Below are 18,857 nucleotides of genomic sequence, written 5' to 3' on the forward strand. Positions count from 1 at the left end.
ACTTGAAACAAACACAGTGCCTAAAGATTTTGCAATTTTTTTTAAACAAAAGAGAATACTAGTTATAAAATTGTATTTCTTTTTTAAATATACTATTTCTTTTTGTTTAAAAAAAAAACCCTGCTAATTCTGTTTTGTTTTGTTTTTAGACAGAGTCTCACTCTGTCACCCAGACTGGACTGCAGTGGTGCGATCTCCACCTCCCGGGTTCAAGCAATTCTCCTGGCTTAGCCTCCCAAGTAGCTGGGATTACAGATGCCTGCCACCAAATCTGGCTAATTTTTGTATTTTTAGTAGAGACAATGTTTCACCATGTTGGCCAGGCTGGTCTCAAACTCCTGACCTCAAGTGATCTACCTGCCTTCAAGTGATCTGGCTTCCATAAGTGCTGGGATTAGAGGTGTGAGCCCACGCATCCCGGCTAATTCTATTTTTTATCACTCCTTTGCATCATCAAAATAGATAAAAGTATGAACATTCCTTGTTAGATCTTCATCTGTTAATTTTGCTTTCACAGCACAGCCACTCTCTTCCTGATGGAACCCATGCAGCTCTGTTTCATCAGCAGGTCCCACTGCTAGTTTGAAACTTGAGCTCCAAGCTGTCCACGCATCTCCCTCTTCACAGCCTGCATCTTGGTGCATACCGGGGCTAATGCAGTTACGGCCTCACTGCCTTCTCCCTTCTCCCTTTGGTCCATCCAGTCTTTTCTCCCTTCAGCAGTGAAGTGATCCATTTGAAATATAAATAGGTTCATATTCTCCCCTGCTGCAGAGGCTTCAATACTTTCCTATGAATTTCAAATATAATCCAGATGTTTTCCCAGGGTTTAGAGGGATGGGAGATCTGGCTCCTTTGTACTCCTTAGATTTTATCTTGGCCACTGTCCTCTTCGTCAGCTTTCCAAACTGATCTCTTGACAGTTTCAAAGACACTGTCTTTTGGATAGGCCCTTTCCCATCTTGGGTTTCTCTGCCTAGAATCTCCCCTCTCATCCCACAGCTGACTCCTAAGGCCACCTCTGCCACATTCTCTTTTCCATTTGAGAGCTGTTACATAGGACATGCATACTGGAAGGCGTGGTGTATTGGGGGCCATCTCTGGAGACTAACTACTACAGGAATCATGTTTACCTTTTCCACCACTAAGACCTCAGTTCCTCTCTGCTCCTTTTTTAGTTCCCTGTGTCTCTGGTGGTTTGCCTAAACCTGCAAACATCACCTTCTTATCCATCAACATGAAGAATGTCCTACAATGGAATCGACCAGAGGATCTTCAAGGAGTTAAAGTTACTTACACTGTGCAGTATTTCATGTAAGTTTCTTCTTTTCCTTTTGGCTAGCTTACAAACCCAAGACTCAGACTCCTGTGAATTGTGCAAAGATAAACTATCTGTGGTATTAAATGTGTTTGAAAAAGAGAAAAGTTTTAGATGTTTCAGGTTAAGCTTTCTTGATGTTTTGTAAGGTTAAATTAGAAAACAGTTTCTTCATGGAGACAGAAGGCGGCTCAGGCAAGGAAATGTTATTTAGACAGAGAAAAGAAGTTGGTCAAAACATCATTAGGTGGCAGAGCGAACAAAGCAGTCCATCATCTCTGAAATTTCTAAGCTGTTTGGCATTATAGGCATCCTTAGACTCCCTGAAACCATGTGCATATTTTGTGCATTCAGCTGTTTTACTTAAAGATAGCAGTGAACAGGCATTTCATCTGGCCCTCAAAACTCATTGCAAACAAGAAAGAATGCAAAACAGATTCAGAGAAACAAAGGAAATGGCCACAACTCCAACCACAAACTAGGAAGCATCCTGTGGAATCTGAAAGAAAACAGCTGCAGAAGCAGAAAGCAAACCTATACCTTCCCAGCTCCAACCACAGGAAACGATTTCACAAAAATAAATGTCACAGTACTAAGAGGCCCACTTAACAATCTCAGAGTATGGAAATCTAAGGATTGCCACCACCAGAAATTAAGGAAATGTCCCTGTGGAGCCCCAGTTGGGTGCCACAGAATGTCAGAGATGGAGGAGCTGAAATAGAAATCAGGCACACAGGACATGTTCATTGTGGAGGCCCCATCCCAGCCCAGGGAGAAGCTGAGAGTGAGCAGGGGACAGGAGGAAAGGGAGGTGGCACTGACTGGGAGGCAGCCCAGCAAGGCTACAACATCAGCCTCCTGCAGCCCACAACCTGAGGGCAGACAGCCTTCCCAGCAAAGAGAATAACAGATTTCATGAGAGGGTATTTGATGGAAACAGAAGTTTCAAATTATGGAGAGCACTGGCCAGATTCAGTAACTCTTGCCTGTAATCCCAGCACTATAGGAGGCTGAGACTTATGAATCGCTTGAGCTCATGAGTTTGAGACCAACCTGGGAAATAAAACGAAACCCTGTTTCTACAAAAAATACAAAAATTAGCCAGTCATGAGGGTACATGCCAGTAGTCCTATCTACTTGGGAGGCTGAGGTGGGAGGATGGCTTGAGCCGGGAGGTGGAGGTTGCAGTGAGCTGAGATCATACCACTTTTCTACAGCCTGGGTAATAAAGCCAGGTCTTATCTTAAAAAAAAAAAATTTGTGGAGAGCAAAAGCTCATTTTCTGAGCCCTATTCTTATATCCATTTGCCTGTTCAACAAACAGCTGGCCCCACTCAAAGAGCAATAGTCCCAAAGGAACTAGCATAGCACCCATTCATAATTACTGGGAGGGGTAAAGAGGAAAAAAGAATACAAGTTTCCAAAAAGCTTTGCTATGGAAGTAAGGAAGAATTAAAACAAATAACAGTCTGTAATTTTGTTAGAGTGCGTAAACAACAGGATCTGTAAAGGTAAAGCTCAAAGGAAACAGTGAAAGAAGAGATTCTAAGACAACAGGGAGAACTTTTTTTTAAGGAAGTGTGCAGAGCTTAGGAGTATTGGAATATAAAAATACTGTATCAAGATGAAAAACCTGTTAGAGCTAAGTGATAGTAATGGTTGAACAGGCAATAAAGACTGTTTAGAACTGTGTATCATGAATGTGTGGTATGTCTAGAAAACATTTGGTAAAAATAATAGCAAGACATATCCTGGTGCAGTTACTGGACTTTAAGAAAATTAAATGATTCATGCCCGTTTTACCAAAAGCAGAACTCAAGTTGGGAGAAAAGGGAAATTTCAATCTGACAACACTCAACAGAATACATCTTCTGAGGAAAAGACAGGTATGACCTGAGACTCTCACTAAGTTCAGTAGGCTGGTGTTTGGAAGCAGGTGGAAACTCAGGAGATCATTTTCCTGAGACCTTCCTGGGGGATGAGGTGGAGCACTAAGGATGACCTCCAGCTAACCGAGAGATAAAGACAACCCAAAAGAAGAACTTAGTGATGACAAAAAAGCCTGGTAGCATGCACTGAATTCATCTAAATGTAGAGCTAAGACTAAATAGTGATGGAAATGTAATTACAGAAGTTTCTTTAAAATTATTTGAACTTAAACAATAATATAAGGTGGAAAAGGTGGGGGAAAACTATATACTAATTTTCATAGCCAGAAGCCCTTAAAAGTGATCTACAATGACAATATTTCATTATTTTAATAATTAACGTCTCAATATTTTTCACAAACCATTTTCTTAATTTAAAAGCTCTTTTAGGAACAAATATCTCCTGTGGTGACAAACATTTGCACTTCAGCAGTTCCTTTAATTTCACTTCAATATCTTTTCTCTATTAAAGTTCAAGGCACATTGAATTGACTACTTTTATTAAAACCATATGTATGGTATAATCTAATTTTTGTCCATCTATTCTGCTCTCTAATCGTCCTTCTGTTTATACAGAAGCACAATGAGATATCCAGAATCATACACACCAAATGTTCCAGGGTAATGGGTTTTAGGGTGATTTGTTTCTCTTTTGATTATACTTTCTGAATTGTTTGATTGTTTGAATTAAAAAAACATTTACCATATTTTCAAAAACAAATCAAGTCAGTGTTGTCTTTGAAAAAAAAATTCAGACCACTAAAGCCAGTGAAAGACTTCAGCAGCAATTCACAGTGACCTCATTTATCTAGAAACTCATTCTCATTTCCAAGGAGTTTCTCAGGAACCAGTGTTAGAGGAAAGAAATCGCTTTGCAGAGAGAAGTTGCTCATGACCATGTCCTTGCTTCCTTTTCCATTAGGTGGAGCAAAGAGCTTGCTCTGTCCTATGTTTTATGGGATTCAGAAAGGGATTTTAAACACATAGGCAGAGTCATCACTGCTCTGTGTGAGCAGATACTTAGATTGTGCAACTTTTAAAAATAATGTACTTTAAAAGAAGCTTGCCATGTCGGAGTTCTTACATGCCTGTGCACGTGAAAGATGGAAAGGAGCAGAGAGAGGGCAGCGTGTTTCACTGCCAGAGGGCTCCAAGCTCAACTCTGCAGTCAGACAGTCCATATTTCATAGCCAGGCTTTGAACCTAGCTGGGTAAGTTACAGATTATACTTTTATACTTTTGAGTGAAGTTTGTTTCCAAGATGAAAATTTAACAAAAGTTTAAATTCTATCCACCAAAAGAGTTTAATGCAAAAAATAGAATGTAGCACTAAAAACAGAAGTTTTGGAGTCAGGGAAGAATAGTTCAAATCCCAGGTATGCCTTCTACTAGTCATGTGAATTTGAGTAGATCCCTTAATCTCCCTGAGCCTCAGCTTCCTCATCTGTAAAATGGGATGAAAATAAGAGTACCTACCCCCTAGGGTTGTTATGATAATTAGATGAGATAAAGCTTGTAAATCAGAGACCACCAAAGGTCCCACATGAATGTTTGCTGTGCGTGAGTGTTATTACTGGAGTATATGCTGAGTGATTCTGGTCATTATTCATTTATCTTGTTCAAAATCTTGTATAGAGCCTTTTCTCCTGCATCAGCATCTGTCATGGGAAGCTGCCCTGCCCTTGGCAGGGTGAGGAAGTTTGAGGAGAGAGGGGTCACATGGGCAATGGCAATAGTCTTCAAACCACAACTCAAGACTCTTTGATGAGTCGGGAAATAAATGTTGAGGGACATAACTAACATTAGTTTTAATGGAAGGGAATGGAGTGCTGTGGAATGGAGTGGAACAAAAAATAACTGAATGCAAGGCATGTGGTAAAGTTTAAATATTTTCTTGTAAAATTTTTGTTTTAATATGTTAGATAGCTGTATATGTTGTGAGCTGAATCACAATGTAAAATGTATTTTTTTCCCCTGTGAATCATGGTCAAAAAAAATTGAAAGCCCCTAAGTAACAGTGATCACTTGGATGGAGAAGTTGGTCAGTAACATCTGGCCATGTTTCTGATGTCTTTTGTAGGTATGGTACTTAGGAAATGGGAAACATCCTTACTTTCAGAAATCTGTTGCCATATTCTGAAAAGAGATGACAGCCATAAGCTTGGCAATGCATGGACATATCGTCTTTCTCAAGACACACTCTTCCCTTGACCTTTATGATAATGTTTTTTTCTCATCTTCAGCTACAACTTCCAGGTCTTCTTTCTCTCCAACACTTAAATCTTGATGCTGCTGAAATTTTATCCTAGACTTTGTTTTGTCTCCACAGATAATTCATTCATGCCTGTGCCTTCAATGAGCAGTTTGGTGCCATTGACTCCAAAATCCCTACCTCCCCTTCACATGTCTCTCCTAAGCCCCTTTGCCCACTAGGCATCTGCATTGGGATATTTCTTACATACTCAGGCTCAAGACATCAAAAGTGAATGTCTTATCTTTCCCTCCTGCTATGCCTCCCCATCCATTTCCCAAATCTGCTCTGTCTCAGTGCTCTTTATCTTGGCAACTATCACCAGCATTCCACCCATCTACTCCAGACAGAAAGAGACAGCATCCTTACCACCTTCATTTCCCTAATCTGTTACATGTTCTCTATCACCAAGTCCTTGCTCCTAATATTTCTTGGTTTTGTCCTGTCCTTATTTATCCTACTGCCCGCATCCTTGTCCAAGTGACCTACAACTTCCCCTGGACCACTGCAGTGTCCTCTCAGCTGTTCCCTAGGCTGCCACTTGTAACCCATCAGCTTTCCCATGCTCCCTCCCCTGTTCCTTTCACTGGCTTATCACATGTCACCTGAACTCTACACTTTGGTTTCTCTTGCCTGAAAAGGGCTAAAAATATTGCCCCCATCCCTATTTGTTGTGGGAGTTCTGTTTTTAGTAAAGAAAAGGAAAATCAACGTGACCAACCTAGTCAATATCATCATCACCATCATCACTATCATTATTGAAAATGCAGATTTTTGTATGCACTCCAGCCTCGTGTATTTTTCCTAGAATTCTTGATGCTTATATTTTTATATGCTATGGGAACGTCAAGGTAATTTTTCTTCCCCCAAAAAATGACAAACTGTTCTTAAAACAATCCATCAAACTGACCTTGTGTACATAGTAGACCAAAAACCTACATAGATAATTACTAGAAGAATTGATCATACAATATGTAAAAATTATACTGTAGCCAAAGAATAACAATAAAATACATGCTTTCAAAATGTACTATCCACATTATAATTCACAGAAAGAAAGGTGATTACAGAAACTCTGACTCATGTTCCTGACAGCTAATGAAAAAAATTGCCCACAGCAAAAGTGGATTCTTTTTTATCTCAATGACAGGCACTTTTGTTTTTCTGAAGAGAAGGTCTTTAGTTCCATTCAGTTTTATAAAATGACTGAGTTTTTTATTGTAAAGTATAGAGGGCACCTCATTATTAATTCAGCTTCTTTCTTAGCAGATATGGGCAAAAGAAATGGCTGAATAAATCAGAATGCAGAAATATCAGTAGGACCTACTGTGATCTTTCTGCTGAAACTTCTGACTACGAACACCAGTATTATGCCAAAGTTAAGGCCATTTGGGGAACAGAGTGTTCCAAATGGGCTGAAAGTGGACGGTTCTATCCTTTTTTAGAAAGTAAGTAATGCAATTATTGCAATTATCAGTTAAACATATATTAATATCAAGTTTAACAGTCTCAGCCTCATAGACAGCCTTGCCCAGAGAAAGGCGCTCTGCTTGGCTCTATTCTGGACCAGTGGGTTGAGTGAGCAGGCCAAGGTCCCTAACTTTGCTGGCTCTGAATCTCACCTTGATTGATTGATTGATTGATTGATTGACTGTAGAGGCGGGGCCTCATTACGTTACCAGGCTTGTCTGGAACTCCTGGGCTAATGCAATCTTCCCACCTCAGCCTCTCAAAGTGTTAGGGTTAGAGGCATGAGCCACTACACCCAGCCTGAGTCTCATCTTTGAGTCAAAGGTTTAGCCAAGTGGTCTGTAAGACCTCTCCCAGATTCGAAATTGATACTAGATGACAATTATATCAAATTTTGACTTTGTCTTACTACTTAGTAGAAGCTATGTAATTTGAGGAACAAAACTGACATTATTTAGTGTGGGTTTATGGACTGTTACTGTCTCCACAAGACTGATTAAAGATTGTCCTGATGATCCCAACTATGCCTTTTCTTATATGAACTTGGTAGTGTGATGATGCAATTTCCAAATGTAACTCAGAACCAAGGCAACGTCTTCCTGGTATCTGCTTTTATAATGTTGCCATCCCCTGAGCTGTGGCTGACTTAGTCATGAAGGACCCACTCAGGGCTGCCATAATGAGCTCTACAGGCGCTCCATAAGTCTGGGAGTCCTCCCAGATCAGAGGTCAGAAAACTACCCTTGGAGCAAATCCAACAACCCCTTTCTGTTTTTCTGCAGGCCAAGAGTTAAGAATGGTGTTTCTATTTTTAAATCATTTCTAAAAATCCAAGGAATATTTTGTGACATTGGAAAAGTACAGGAATTTGAAATGTTGGTGTCTAGTCATAAATAAAGTTTTATTGGGACACAAGCCACACTCATTTGTTTACATAGTTACCTTAGACTGCTTTTGCATTACAAGAGTGGAGTAGTGCAAAAGGGATCATATGGCCTGTAATACCTAAAATATTTACTCTCCAGACCTTTAGGATAAAAGTTTCCCGGTCTCTGTTCTAGATCATTCTAATCACATCTCTGATTTTCCACTTATCAAATCATGTTTTTGTCATTTATCACCAACCTTTCAAGTCACAGAAATGTTACAAACATTTTTGATGGCATTAACCATCACCAGATACTGTTTATGCATGTGAATAAGGAAATATAACACTTAAATTTGCTGTTCTAACATTGCATCAGGCTGTGTGAAATGGTTTCAAGATTAGGCATAACTCAGGCCCACCTTAGTACATTTTGAGGCATCTCCTGTAAGAATGTGTCTTTTAGAGCTTTGATCCAAGTAGAATTATATGGTAGCTTTATCTAAGGTAATTTTTACATCTGAACGTGATAATAAGCTCTCTCTGCTCCTTTAAGCACAAATTGGCCCACCGGAGGTGGCACTGACTATGGGTGATAAGTCCATGTCTGTTGTCCTGACGGCTCCAGAGAAATGGAAGAGAAATCCAGAAGACATTCCTATTTCCATGCAACAAATATACTCCAATCTGAAGTATAATGTGTCTGTGTCAAACACTAAATCAAATAGAACGGTAAGCCTGCAATGGAATGGGGCATATTATTCATGTACTACTCTGTAGCTAATGTGGGAGCCGATGGCCCTGATGCTTTGATTCTCTGTATGTGACTCTGGGAAGACGTGATATTCAAAAGATATGCTGCACAAGATACAGTTGAAGCTGATACATAGAAATTTTACAGAACTAACTTCAGATCTTTACAGAAACTCTGTTAACAGGATATGGTGTTGCTATTGGAGTGTAGGAGATTGTGCACTTCACTTTGATGGAGAGCTTTCATTTGCAGTCTTTCTCTGAGAAGAAAAAAAAACATGTGAGCAAGGACCCAGGACAATGAATAAGAACTCTATCCATGTGTTGTTTAGAATTGTTCCCAGCATTGGTCCAGTTCCTGACAATGCTCTGCTGAGCTAAAAGAAAAGAGCATATTGAAACTGTTGCTGAAATTAAAAAAAAGCTTATACTGATAGTAAAGGACTCAATGGTGGCTTGGTCTTTTATTTCCTTCTAGAGTTCTTTGTCTGGGGTGGTCCAAGAAATGTCTGGTTCTAAGCAGTGTTTGCAATTCCCTGTCCTAGTGGTCCCAGTGTGTGACCAACCACACACTGGTGCTCACCTGGCTGGAGCCGAACACACTGTACTGCATCCACGTGGAGTCATTTGTCCCGGGGCCCCCTCGCCGTGCTCAGCCTTCTGAGAAGCAGTGTGCCAGGACTTTGAAAGGTAAGCTTTAAAAAAATCTCCACTGGTCTAGGAAGGAGATCTGCTAAAACTAGAAGGCAGTATGATGGTTTAAACAAGATTTTGACAAATCCGTGTCTAACGGAAACAGATGGAGGCAAAGGCAGAAACAGTTACCACCAGAAATGCATGGAGCAGCCTAGGACTCTGCCTTTGAACTTGGCTGACATTCGGAAGTGTTCACCCCCTGAGACAACTCATACTGTCCTGTGTCCACTGCCAGCAATCTTCCCATGGTCCCTCCATTACCTGTTTTGTGAAATAACAATGAAAAACTTTTACATATGGCTTTTTTCTTTTTTAAAATCATAATCAGGCTGGACATGGTGGCCCACACCTGAAATCTCAGCACTTTGGGAGGCCAAGGAGGGAGGATGACTTGAGCCCAGGAGTTTAAGACCAGCCTGGGCAACATAATGAGACCTCATCTCTTAGAAAAATAAAATAAACCAGGCATGGTAGTGCACACCTGTAGTCCTAGCTACTTAGGAGGCTGAGGTGGGAGGAACACCTGAGCCCAGAAGAGGCTACAGTGAGCCATGGTTGCACCACTGCACTCCAGCTTAGGCAACAGAGTGAGACCTTGTCTCAAAAAATTAAAAAATAAGGCCAGGCATGGTGGCTCACACCTGTAATCCCAGCACTTTGGGAAGCCAAGGGGGGCAGATCACCAGAGGTCAGAAGTCTGAGACCAGCCTGACCAACATAGAGAAACCCCATCTGTACTAAAAATACAAAATTAGCCAGGCATGGGGTCATATACCCGTAATCCCAGTTACTTGGGAGACTGAGGCAGGAGAATCGCTTGAACCCAGGAGGCAGAGGTTGCAGTGAGCCAAGATTACACCTGGGCAACAAGAATGAAACTCTATCTCAAATAAAAATAAAAAATAAAATCAATATCAGTCTGATCAATAGAAGTTCTGTGGTCTCCAAGAACATCAGACAATTTTATCACTGGAAACAAAGTGTTATTCTAAAATCACTGTAAAGCAGAATTTATTTTTCACTTCCCCTGGGGAATACTAATTATAGGTGCTTCCAGTTGTGTTCAGGTGCCACTAGATTGACTGTGTGAGGGTCTGGGATCAGCAAATCAGTGGTCACTTCTTTATCCTTACAGTTGCTTCTCTCTGTTTCCTTTTATTTATCTCCTTCTCACATTTTCTAAACTGGGCTGCCAGGGAACCATGGTTAGAGATGCCCATTCCTATGAGGAGATACAGAGTTGTGAGCTTGGCATTTGTTTAATTTTTCTGCCTTCAGAGTGAGAGGAGCTTGAATTCAAAACTTGAAAATATAAAGAAAATGAATCCTAAAGTTTGCCTGCATCGAAGGGCTCTTCATCCATTATTCTTCTGCTTCTTTTCCAAACAGCTGGGCTAGAGACAGAGGCCCACGACCTCCATGGCATGCCTTGGCTCTATCACCAGCCATGAATAGGAATCCATAACCCTGCTTTCCTCCTCCCTCACCCCTCCTACCTTTCAAGATGAAACCGTCCCAAAGTAAAGAAAGGGAACTTTGTGAGTACATGCGAAAAGTGCAAGGCTTTGCTTTTGACTCTCTGTCTTTATCATAGCTTTTCTTTTACAGTGAAGGAGTCTCTACCATATATCAAATGAAACTAAAATGCCAAGCAAAACAAAGCATATTGAAGAAATCATATTTGTATTTGGGAGAAGTGCTCTCTTTACTAACACCTTGATCAGTGCCAGCTGGTGGGAATGAATTTCCAGTGGAAATCATTAACACAACTGGAGCAAAAGCAACAAAATGCAGATTAAATTCAAAACTTCTCAGTAAGCAGATGAAGCCCACTTTCTCATTAATATGAAAAAAGTGGCCAAGTGCAGTGGTTCACGCCTGTAATACCAGCACTTTGGGAGGCTGAGGTGGGAGGATCACTCGAGTCCAGGAGTTCAAGACCAACCTGGGCAACATGTGAAACCCCATTGCCAAGTCTGACCTGCAGACTCTGGCCAAGCAACAGATGAAAGGAGTTTGCAAACACAAGTGTTTTGCCTGTGAGAGTGCGGCTAGGGGACCCCATGGCTTACAGACCCCAAAGAGGGAGTCCAGCCATGCAGCCCCAATATGTCAGAGATGCTCATATTTAGTTTAGAACTGATTTAATGACAAGGGTCACAAACAAACACCATTTGTGGGTAATTAACATTGCTGACCCCCCGAGTAGAGAGCAGTCATGCCTGTGGATAATCAAAGGTTGGTTTATGGAGAAATAGGTAAACAAACTTATCTAAATAAAGTCCTCTGCATTCATTCCCTTATTATCTGCTCTTTGCTATTAGCTCAAGGTAAGAGGATTAGGCTGACTTCAGCTATAACCCTTTCCCAAAGCTTTTGCAAAAGCTTCTGGCCTTCCAAGAAGGTTTGCATCTTTCCTATAATTTTTCCCACCACCCTGACCGATCTCCTATACCCCATCACTACTAAAAATACAAAAATTAGCCAGGTATGGTAGCATACACCTTTAATCCAAGCTACTTGGAAAACTGAGATGGGAGGATCGCCTGAGCCTGGGGAAGTTGAGGCTACAGTGAGCCGAGATTGTGCCACTGCACTCCAGCCTGGGCAACAGAGTGAGACCTTGTCTCAAAAGGAAAAGAACAATTAACAGAATAACAGTTAATTGTTATTGTCAGGGGTCTTTATTATAATAGCACACCTCCAGGAGGACAGAAGAAGTGGTTCTAGAACAGATACAGTTCTGAACCCCTGCTATCCCAGCTATTATATCACCAGATATATCTTTCCAACACACTGTTGTGAGGACCTGCTTTCTGAATAATCAATAGCACCTTTATTGGGACTATTCTTTGAAACATATTTCTGCTCTCTTGTCCCCCATTCCTAAAATACAGGTACAGTTTATTGGGTTTGTTGTAGTAAACATGGGCTAGTGTATATGGAATGCCATCAGTCATTGTTATGATTCTTTTCAATTAGGACAGGCTCAATCCAGGGACCAGGGATTGTATTAAGAGGGTTGGACTGAGTTGTAGCCTAAAAGCAGGGCAGGTGGTGTTCTGACACCTGCAGCATCTGCACTGCAGCACTGGCACGTCTCTGTGCAGAACCTGGTGATGAATGTGCTCCTTGGGAATTGTGCAGGGCAACAGGCCCACATGCTGGACTTTTCTCACTGGCTGTTGTTGACCGCCCTCATCAGCCATAACACATCTGTTTCCAGACTTTCAACTGGATAGTTAACCAGATAGTGATTTTGCTGCTTTCCCTTGGGCCCAAGCATCAAGAGCATCCAACATTCTCCTGGATTAGAATGCTCTAGTCACACTCCTGCTGGTTTTGTTAGTCTGTAAGGAGTACACTCAGACTTTTGTCATTTGTGCTAAAGCTGCTCTTTTTCCTACTGCTGTATCAGTCAGGATTCTCCAGAGAAACAGAAAGAATAGGATAGATATCGATGCAGATATTGATACATTTATTTGTTTAGAAATATTGATTAATTTTAAGGCATTGGCTCACAGGATTATAGAGGCTGGCAAGTCCAAATTTGTAGGATAGGCAGGCTGGAGACCCATGGAAGAGTTGATGTTTGCTGTTCGCACCCAAAGGTAGACTACTGGCAGAATTCCCTGTTCTTTGGAGTCATCAAGACTTTTTTATTAAAGTCTTCAGTTGATTGCATGAGGCCCACCCACATAATAAATAGTAATCTGATTTACTGAAAAACCCACTGATTGAAATGTTAGTCTCCCATTTAAAAAAAAAAAAACTTTACAGAAAGCTCTAGAATAATGTTTACCCAAATATCTAGGTACTGTGGCCTAGCCAACTGGACATATAAAATTAACCATCACAATTTCCAAGTACACCATAGTGGCTTAACAAGTATGAGTTAGTCACAATGAGCTCTAGTCATCACCAATATGGCCAGTACTGCTTTTATTGAAACTATTTCCCAGGTCTTTTCATTCCTCTACAGGCTTTTACTCATCGTAAACCTACAGCACAGCAGGCCTGGGAAGGGAGTGAACTGCCATTCGCACTATACCCTGTCCAGCCACCTCCCTGCACTCATCCCCGGGCTCCAGCCTACCCAGAAAGTCCAGCCAACCAGTGCAAGAATGGTTCTGCTACTCGCATAAAAGGTGGCACCATGCACTCGTGTCCTCCAGTGAACATGCAGAAAGATTGAGTGCAACAGGTGGCGTGGAAAAGTGAGGCAATTTGATGGGATCTTCACAGGAGGGTTTTGTTGTTTGTTTGAAGTTCTGCAAGTTACCTGAATATCAAATACACTTTCAAATATAGGAACCAGCATGAATCTCATAGGCAGACATACGATGGTAGAATATGTGCTGACTTGGATGATTGATGTATTCTTAGTGTAAACATTTGAGGTGAGTTCAGATTCCTTCAGACTGTCTCTTGTCAGGGAGAGTAAGAATTCTGAGACCCCTTATAACATTTAGCTTAAGCTTGTCAACACAGAGGTGAGAAAACTGAGTTCCCAAATGTAATAATCTGCCCAGAAGCCACTTAACGATGCCAGTTTTTTCCCCATCACATCAAATCACAACTATCTAACCCATTCTCCCCACTTCTCACCTTTTTTTTTTTTTTAACAGATCAATCATCAGAGTTCAAGGCTAAAATCATCTTCTGGTATGTTTTGCCCATATCTGTTACCGTGTTTCTTTTTTCTGTGATGGGCTATTCCATCTACCGATATATCCACGTTGGTGAAGAGAAACACCCAGCAAATTTGGTGAGTGCTTGGTGTGGCAGGCGTCTTTATTATAATAGCACACCTCCAGGAGGACAGAAGAAGAGGTTCTGGAACAGATACAGTTCCCTTTAAGGGAAGAGTGAATTTAAAGTTAAATAGCTAGTGAATTAAAAAACACTTTCTGGACTGGGCATGGTGGCTCACGCCTGTAATGCCAGCGCTTTGGGAGACTGAGGCAGGCAGATCACTTGAGGTCAGGAGTTCAAGACAAGCCTGGCCAACAGCATGAAACCCCATCTCTACTAAAAATGCAAAAATTAGCTGAGTGTGGTGATGCATGCCTATACTCCCAGCTACTCAGGAGGCTGAGGCAGGAGAATCACTTGAACCTGGGAGGCAAAGATTGCACTCCAGCCTGGGTGACAGAATGAGACTCTGTCTCAAAAACAAACAAATGAACAAAAAAAACCTTCTGGATTAGCTCACTAACAGAACGAAAGATAAAGATTCCTTAGCTTTGAAAAGATTTTCTATTTAACGACCAGGTTATACAAGGTCCTAGGGTACAGAGATAAGTTCAGTCATGATCCCTGCCCTTCTAGAAGTTCAAACCTAGTCAGGGACTAGAATTTCAAAATCATATGTGAAGACTAAAATGAGAGCAGGCACTGGGAACTCTGGGGATACAAGGAGGGCCCCAAAACCCCACATGGGGGCTCAGCTCTCATGCCGGGGCTTGGTTATGAGAGGTGAGTAGGAGTTAGGACCCGTAGTGCAGGCAGAAGAAACAGCAAGGGGAAAGGTGGGTGGATGTGTGGAAACTGCCTGACATCGCTAAACCAGGAGGCTCCGGATGAGAAGCTAGAGAAGATGAGATTGGAGAGTGGGAGGTTGGTCCAAGTAAGGGGAGAACTGGGGCGCTGTTCTAAGGAGCTCGGCCTCATTCTACCAGCAAAGAGAAATCTCCATAGGGTTTTAAGTCAGGAGCGTCAGAGTCCATATCATGGTTTAGATCCAACCAGATATATTAGTTCCGGGACAACTTGGAGGGAAGTAAGACTAGAAACAAGAGAAACACCCAGGGAGCTATGGCTTTGTCCCGGGGAGAGAAGATTCAAGTCTAACAGATGAGAGTGGGATATCAGGCTAGAAGAGAAAGACGTGGAATAGAAACACACTTAGGAGGAACATGGCCAGGACTTAATCCTGCACAGTAAGGAGAAGAAAGAATAAACCCAAGGAGGTGCAACCATGTGCTGAAAGGTTCTGAAGGGCTGAGCATATTTTTGACAATCAAAACTATTTTCTTGGGAACTATTAAGAGATACATTCACATGTACCTGATAACATACCTTGGTTCCTATTAGTTCCATTTCTAAGTTTTTCTATGATTCTCCCTGCATTCAGGTTTCAGAGTTGGCTTCTTAATGGCATTGGGAGACCTTTTCTGGAAGGAACATTCACAGGAGAATTGACCGCCTGTGATTTTGTTGAAACTTAAAATGTAAAAGAATGAAGCTAAAGGTTCTGTTTTGTAAAGTTAAATGAAATCACATGCTAGAGTGACAATGAGGATTGTAACTCATGCACTCTCTTAGGTAACAGGCATCTTTTACGATACCCACAGCAATATTTTAAGCTCATCTGAGCTTCCCTGACATGATTTAGAGTGTCTCTGTCTGCCATAAACTGGCAGATGAATTTCCTTTTTTGGCCCTATTATAGCATGATAAGAATGGTATAAGGAGTAAAAACCATCCCTGCTCATATATTTCCCTCCCTTTCTACCTCCAGTTCTCATTCCTGTCTGCATTTCAAACATATCCAAAAACAGGGCAGGCAGCCAAGGTAACCACAGCTTATTAACAAGTACATAGCAAACTATAAATAAAACAATGTCACAAACTCTGCTATACCCAGTCTTTGCTACTCTTCATGTGGCTGAGATTCTGACTTTACAGAATGTGAAAAAGGTCAAGAAATGAATTAGCTCTCCTGCCAGTTAGAAGAGGAGGCACCAATGCCCCAAGCCCCAACCACCCAGTGAACCACTTCGTTTCCATGTGCCTTTTGTGTGTCTTTATATAGTCTCTTTAAACCTCTACTCCCAGTGAGTGAGGTTTTCTGTATATTGCAAGCGTAACTTTCATTTACATGAGTTGGTAAGAGTAGGTCTTTAAAACTATCTGGTGACAAGATATTCTGCCTAACAGCTGTTTTTAATGTCTCTCTAAAGTGAAAAGGTGAAAACCATTCTCTTTTCTCTTTACAGATTTTGATTTATGGAAATGAATTTGACAAAAGATTCTTTGTGCCAGCTGAAAAAATCGTCATTAACTTTATCACCCTCAGTATCTTGGAGGATTCTAAAATTTCTCATCAGGATACAAGTTTGCTGGGAAAAAGCAGTGATGTATCCAGCCTTAATAATCCTCAGCCTAGCAGGAACCTGGAGCCCCCTCAGGAGGAAGAGGAGGTGAAACATTTGGGATATGCTTCGCATTTGATGGAAATTTTTTGTGACTCTGAAGAAAACACGGAAGGTACTTCCCTCACCCAGGAAGAGTCTGTCAGCAGAACAATATCCCCAGATAAAACAGTCATTGAATATGAATATGATGTAAGAGTCACTGACATCTGTGCAGGGCCTGAAGAGCAGGAGCTCAGTTTGCAGGAGGAGGTGTCCAGGCAAGGAAGGTTATTTGACTCACAGGCAGCGCTGGCAGTCTTGGGTCTGCAAACATTACAGTACCCATACAGCCCTCAGCTCCGAGACTTAGACCCTCTGGCACGGGAGCACACAGATTCAGAGGAGGGTCCAGAGGAAGAGCCATCGACAACCCTGGTTGACTGGGACCCCCAAACTGGCAGGCTGTGTATCCCTTCATTGTCTAGCTTTGACCAGAACTCGGAGGGCTGCGAGCCTTCTGAGGGGAATGGGATCTGGGAGGAGGGCCTTCTGTCTAGACTCTATGAGGCACTGGCTCCAGACGGGCCACCAGGAGAAAATGAAACCTATCTCATGCAATTCATGGAGGAATGGGGGTTATATGTACAGATGGAAAACTGATGACAACACTTCCTTTTGCCAGACTCCTTTGCAAACAAGTGAGTTACCCCTTTGATCCCAGCAATAAAGTACCTGGGATAAAAGATGTTTTTTCCAGTTTTTCAGTGTCTATGAGAATTACTTATTTCTTTTCTCTATTCTTATAGTACGTATTTAGTTGGTTCATGCATGTAGGTCTCTTAACAATGGTGGTAGGTGTCCAGAGTGCAGGAGCTAGCCTATTTCTTTATGCAGAGGAAGCAGTCCATAAATGTTTGCCAGGCTGGGTGCAGAATTTATTCAGGTGGGCATACTCTGGCCTCTTGGTTTATTATATTCAAACAGACACACTTCTGTGATCATTTTCTGGGTTCGTCCCATGTGTACATAGCACTGTAAAAAATATTTCCCAAAGATTATTCATTTTATAAATACTACTTTTTCAGAATTGGGTTTATTGGGAGCTGGAGGAAATACTTAAAACAGGCACATACCATTAGGTCGGTGGTAAGTTGGTCACATGTGAAAACCTCAACTGTTTGATCATCATGATTCGTATTTAGAATGAATAAATCAGGCACAGACCTTCCTGATACCACACACTCTGGGCTACTTTAAGAGGCTGTTGTTAATACTTCATGTGTAGTTCTGGAATATAAACATAAATGAGTATTCTTTTGTAGTCAGAAAAGTGTCCTTTCAATAATTTAGTGGGGGCTTATCGTCTCAAAACTAACCTAAAAGAAAATGGCACATGTTATAATAGAATATTACATTTATTTCTGGAAATGTGTTTTCAAAAAGATATTTACATAATCTATAACTAGGAAGTGTTCAGTAAAGCACTGTGTTACTATTAGAAATCAAACATTAGATTAGGCAGTGGTTCAAAGACTCTTTGGAATATCTATGAATGAATATCCTCTATTCTTATAATATTAAAACTCATAAATACGGAACATACAAGCAAAATAAGTTAAATGACTATGTAAGGGAGAGTTTATTAAAATTTGACATAATTTACTTTGGGAACTAAACTGTTCCATAAAACAATACCTTTCTAGTTCAATTCCAGTAACTGTTCTCATTTCCTTTACCACTTGTTAAGAAAATTAAATTCTTCAGTCATGCTGCTTTGAAATGGGACAATATCTATTAAGTTGAACCATACGTAATTGTTGATATTTGACTGTTTTTAATCTGACAAACAGCAACTTTATATGGTTTACCTTAAATATGTATTTGTTTTAATCATGAACTCATAATCCGTTGATGCTCTTTCAAGAAAACAGATATCATCCGTATTTCCTTATTGATATTTTTGGTACAAGCAGACAACCCTGGTAGGAGAGATGGATTCTGGGGTCATGACCTTTTGTTATTGTCCACAAATGCAAACAGTTTCAGATCTAATGGTTTAATTTAGAGAGTAATTATATTAATCAGAGTGTTCTGTTCTTCTCAATCTTTATAGAAACGATCCTGCTGGTTTGGGAGAACAAATGTATTACACTAACTGTAAAAGTAATTCAAAAGTGAGAAAGAATGAATTGTTATTAAGAGCAAAAGAAAAAATAAAATGATTGATATAGTCCTGCTTATTAATTCCATTCACAAAATACTTTCTAAGCACCTACCATGTCCTTCAGTGTCCTCACCTGTGAAATAGAAATAAGAGCTGCGTTAGGATTGTTTTGAGGATTAAAAGTGTTGAACAGTAGATGGTACATAGACCTGTGCTGGGCACATAGTGAGTGCTCCATAAGTGTTTGTCATCGTCATCATTAATTGCCAGGTC

General features: G+C 40.9%; 1 protein-coding gene across 2 annotated transcripts; it reads left to right on the plus strand.

Annotated features, from left to right (window-relative positions):
* The first annotated feature begins 1,075 nt into the window (after positions 1-1,075).
* On the plus strand, positions 1,076-18,651 carry IL20RA (interleukin 20 receptor subunit alpha). Of its 2 annotated transcripts, XM_012474530.3 has the most exons (6): positions 1,076-1,314; positions 6,767-6,945; positions 8,389-8,564; positions 9,131-9,275; positions 13,910-14,049; positions 16,283-18,651. In XM_012474530.3, the coding sequence occupies exons 1-6, from the start codon at positions 1,238-1,240 to the stop codon at positions 17,078-17,080; spliced, it is 1,515 nt and encodes a 504-aa protein (XP_012329953.2). In that variant the 5' UTR covers positions 1,076-1,237; the 3' UTR covers positions 17,081-18,651. The 2 variants fall into 2 exon arrangements, with proteins under 2 accessions (XP_012329953.2, XP_064216466.1); XM_064360396.1 differs by lacking the exon at positions 6,767-6,945 and having other exon boundaries at positions 1,183-1,314.
* Positions 18,652-18,857: the final 206 nt, after the last annotated feature.

The sequence above is a fragment of the Aotus nancymaae genome, unplaced genomic scaffold (genome assembly GCF_030222135.1).
Source record: "Aotus nancymaae isolate 86718 unplaced genomic scaffold, 86718_ANA_hifiasm-v0.15.2.pri h1tg000040l, whole genome shotgun sequence".
In the NCBI taxonomy this organism is placed as follows: Eukaryota; Metazoa; Chordata; class Mammalia; order Primates; family Aotidae; genus Aotus; species Aotus nancymaae.

Coding starts and splice junctions, on each gene's coding strand:
- IL20RA (XM_012474530.3), top strand. CDS start 1,238: ATGAAGAATGTCCTACAATGGAATCGACCAGAGGATCTTCAAGGAGTT. Junction 1,315..6,766: donor TACACTGTGCAGTATTTCAT/GTAAGTTTCTTC, acceptor CTTTCTTAGCAG/ATATGGGCAAAAGAAATGGC. Junction 14,050..16,282: donor AGAAACACCCAGCAAATTTG/GTGAGTGCTTGG, acceptor TTCTCTTTACAG/ATTTTGATTTATGGAAATGA.